The sequence below is a fragment of the Carlito syrichta genome, unplaced genomic scaffold (assembly GCF_000164805.1).
Source record: "Carlito syrichta isolate Samal-C Ts95f unplaced genomic scaffold, Tarsius_syrichta-2.0.1 Scaffold309147, whole genome shotgun sequence".
Classification (NCBI taxonomy): domain Eukaryota; kingdom Metazoa; phylum Chordata; class Mammalia; order Primates; family Tarsiidae; genus Carlito; species Carlito syrichta.
In genome coordinates, this window is record NW_007253243.1 from 278180 (window position 1) to 281115 (window position 2936).

General features: G+C 53.7%; 1 protein-coding gene across 1 annotated transcript in view; it reads right to left on the reverse strand.

The window, feature by feature from the left end:
* BEST1 (bestrophin 1) overlaps positions 1–2936 on the reverse strand; it is a 17198-nt gene that overhangs the window by 8847 nt on the left and 5415 nt on the right. The window contains exons 5-6 of the mRNA XM_008066851.2: positions 1692–1880; positions 1215–1292 (exon numbers count right to left, since the gene is read on the reverse strand). Of these exons, the coding sequence (XP_008065042.1) occupies positions 1215–1292; positions 1692–1880 (267 nt within the window). The remainder of the gene's footprint in view (positions 1–1214; positions 1293–1691; positions 1881–2936) is intronic.

Consider the following 2936-nt stretch of genomic DNA (forward strand, 5'->3'; position numbering starts at 1 on the left):
TCTGTCACACTGATGTCACTTTGGGTCTCTGTTATCTCCTCTTTAAAATGGGGTGATCTGCCAGGCGTGGGAGCTCATACCGGTCATCCCAGCACTTTGGGAGGCCGAGGCAAGACGATTGCCTGAGTCCAGAGGTTCGAGACCAGCCTGGACAACATGGTGAGACCTTGTCTCTGCAATAAATCAAAAAATTAGCTGGGCGTGGTGCCACATGCCTGTAGTTCTGACTACTTGGAAGGCTGAGGCGGAAGGATCGCCTGAGCCCAGCAGGTCGAGGCTGTGGTGTCCGGGAGCGTGCCACTGCACTCCAGTCTGGGCGACAGAGTGAGACTCCAACTCAAAAATAAATAAAATAAATAAATATAAGGGTAATCGCTGGGTGCAGTGGATCATGCTTATAATCCCAGAACTTTGGGAGGCCGGGGCAGGAGGATTGACTGAGCCTAGGAGTTGGAGACCAGCCTGGGCAACATAACAAGACCTCACCTCCACAAAAAAATAAATAAATAAATAAATAGGATGGGCACGGTGGCTCAAGCCTGTAATCCCAGCACTTCAGGAGGCCGAGGCAAGAGGATTGCCTGAGCCCACAGTTTGAGACCAGCCCGGGCAACTGGGCGAGACCTCATTTCTACAATAAAAAAAAAATTTAGGTGGGCGTAGTAGGGCGGGTCTATAGTTCCAGCCACTTGGAAGGCTGAGGCGGAAGGATCACTGGAGCCCAGCAGGTTGACGCTGAGGTGGCCGTGAGTATGCCACTGCACTCCAGCCTGGGTGACGGAGTGAGACTCCAACTTAAAAAAAATAAAATAGCCTGACGTGGTGGCACATGCTTGTAGTCCCAGTTACTGAGGAGACAGAGGCAGAAGGATCACCTGAGTCAGGAGATTGAGGCTGCAGTGAGCCATGATCATGCCACTGCACTCCAGCCTGGGCGACAGAACAAGGCCTCGACTCAAAAAAATAAGAATAATAAATGATAAAAATAAAATAAAATGGGTCACTCACACACTGCCTTACACTGAACCAGGCAGGAGCCTGGACTCTTAGAACCTGGCACTTCAAAGTTCAGACCTAGCTTCCAATTCCAGACCCAACCCCCAGGGTGAGCGTTTTACTCAGCCTCTAGGTGAGCTCTTTCTGTCACAGGCCGCTCCCTGGGTTTTTCTAGCCTCAGTTTCCCATAGGGGCAGCCTTACCGGCCTAGTCCTCACCTGTGTGTACACTAGTGGGATACTGATCCAGTCATAGGCATACAGTTGTCCACACTGAGTACGCAAGGTGTTCATTTCCTGCGGGTCAGGAGGAAGGAGTGTTCCGAACAACGCCTGCTCTCCCAGGAACACCCCCAACTCTTCTCCAGCAACGAGGGTCCAGTTCATGGTCTAGCCCTAGCCGTGTGGTCAGGGGCAGCTCACCAAACCTCTCTATGCCTCAGCCCCCTCATCTGTCAAAAAGATACCAGGATTTCGCAGCCTCACTAGAGAGGAGAGACGGGAGGAGCATTTGAGGAGGGATCACCTTGGACTGCAGAATCCTGCCGGAAAATATCCTACAACCTCACCACAGGCTGTGTGTGGGAAGATGACCACCCTCCCCGGGGGCTCAAGTCTTCTCTTTGTAGGAAACCTTGTTTCATCTGGGCCACAACTCTTCCCACTCGGCAGCAGCCCTCTGTATGGTGGGCTCACGTTCATCAGACTCTGGAGTAGAATGGGGTCCCGGATTCGACCTCCAAGCCAGGCCTTCATGGACAGGTTGGCAAACCACACCCAGGGCACCCAGAACATGTTGTGTGGTAAGCTCAGCTTCTCTAGCTGCTTGTGTTCCGCGGGGGTCATAAAGCCTGCAGAGCAGAATGAACAGGGTGGGGGGAGAACCTGCAGAAAGGGTGGTTGGCACCAGGGACCAGGCCAGGCTCTGCCAAGCCCACAGGGGCCTCGGAGCTCCTCTACCATCCTCTTTCTTTCAACAGAAAATTACTGAGAGCCGGGTGCGGTGGCTCACGCCTGTAACCCCAGCACATTGGGAAGCAGAAGTTGAGAAGTGCCTGAGCCCAGGGATTTGAGACCAGCTTGGGCAACTTGGCGAGACCTCCTCTCTACAATAAATAAAAAACATTAGCCGGGCATGGTCACGTGCCTGTAGTTCCAGCTACTTTGAAGGCTGAGGTGGAAGGATTGCCGGAGCCCAGCAGGTCAAGATAGGTAGGCAGCCATGAGCATGCCACTAGGTAGCCGTGAGCGTGCCACTGCACTCCAGCTTGGGTGACAAAAAGAAACTCCTACTAAAAAAAAAAAAAAAAAAACAATTGCCGAGTGCGGTGGCTCACGCCTGTAATTCTAACACTTTGGGAGGCTGAAGTGAGACATTGTCTGAGCTCGGGGGTTCGAGATCAATCTTGGCAACATGGGGAGACCTCGTCTCTACAATGAATAAATAAAAAATTAGGTGGGCGTGGTGGTACGCCTGTAGTTCCAGCTACTTGGAAGACTGAGGCAGAAGGATAGCTGCAATGGAGGCTCGTGTGACACTGCACTCCAGCCTGGGTGACAGAGTGGGACTCCGACTCAAAAAAAAAATTACTGAACACCTACTATGTGCTGCTCTGGGCTGAGCACTTTGGGAGGAATCTGTCATTGACCAGAACCAGGTCAGGCAAGATCCAGGGAGGCCAGAGGCGGACGCTGAAGCCTCCAGGCTGGAAACTGGGGATCAGGAAGGGCAAGGGCTGAAGGCGGACCCTAGTACCTTGCCAGTTCTCAACGCACCAGCCACCCTTCCCTTATTCCTCGAGGGCCCTGAGCCCCGCCTCACAGGCCTATTCTCAGAGATTCCGGACCTCGGCCCATCCTCGGGCATCTGGCTCCGCCCCGCCCAGTGCCGCCCCTCCCGGTGCCACCCAATCAGCGAGCCCAGGGACGCCGGCCCCACCC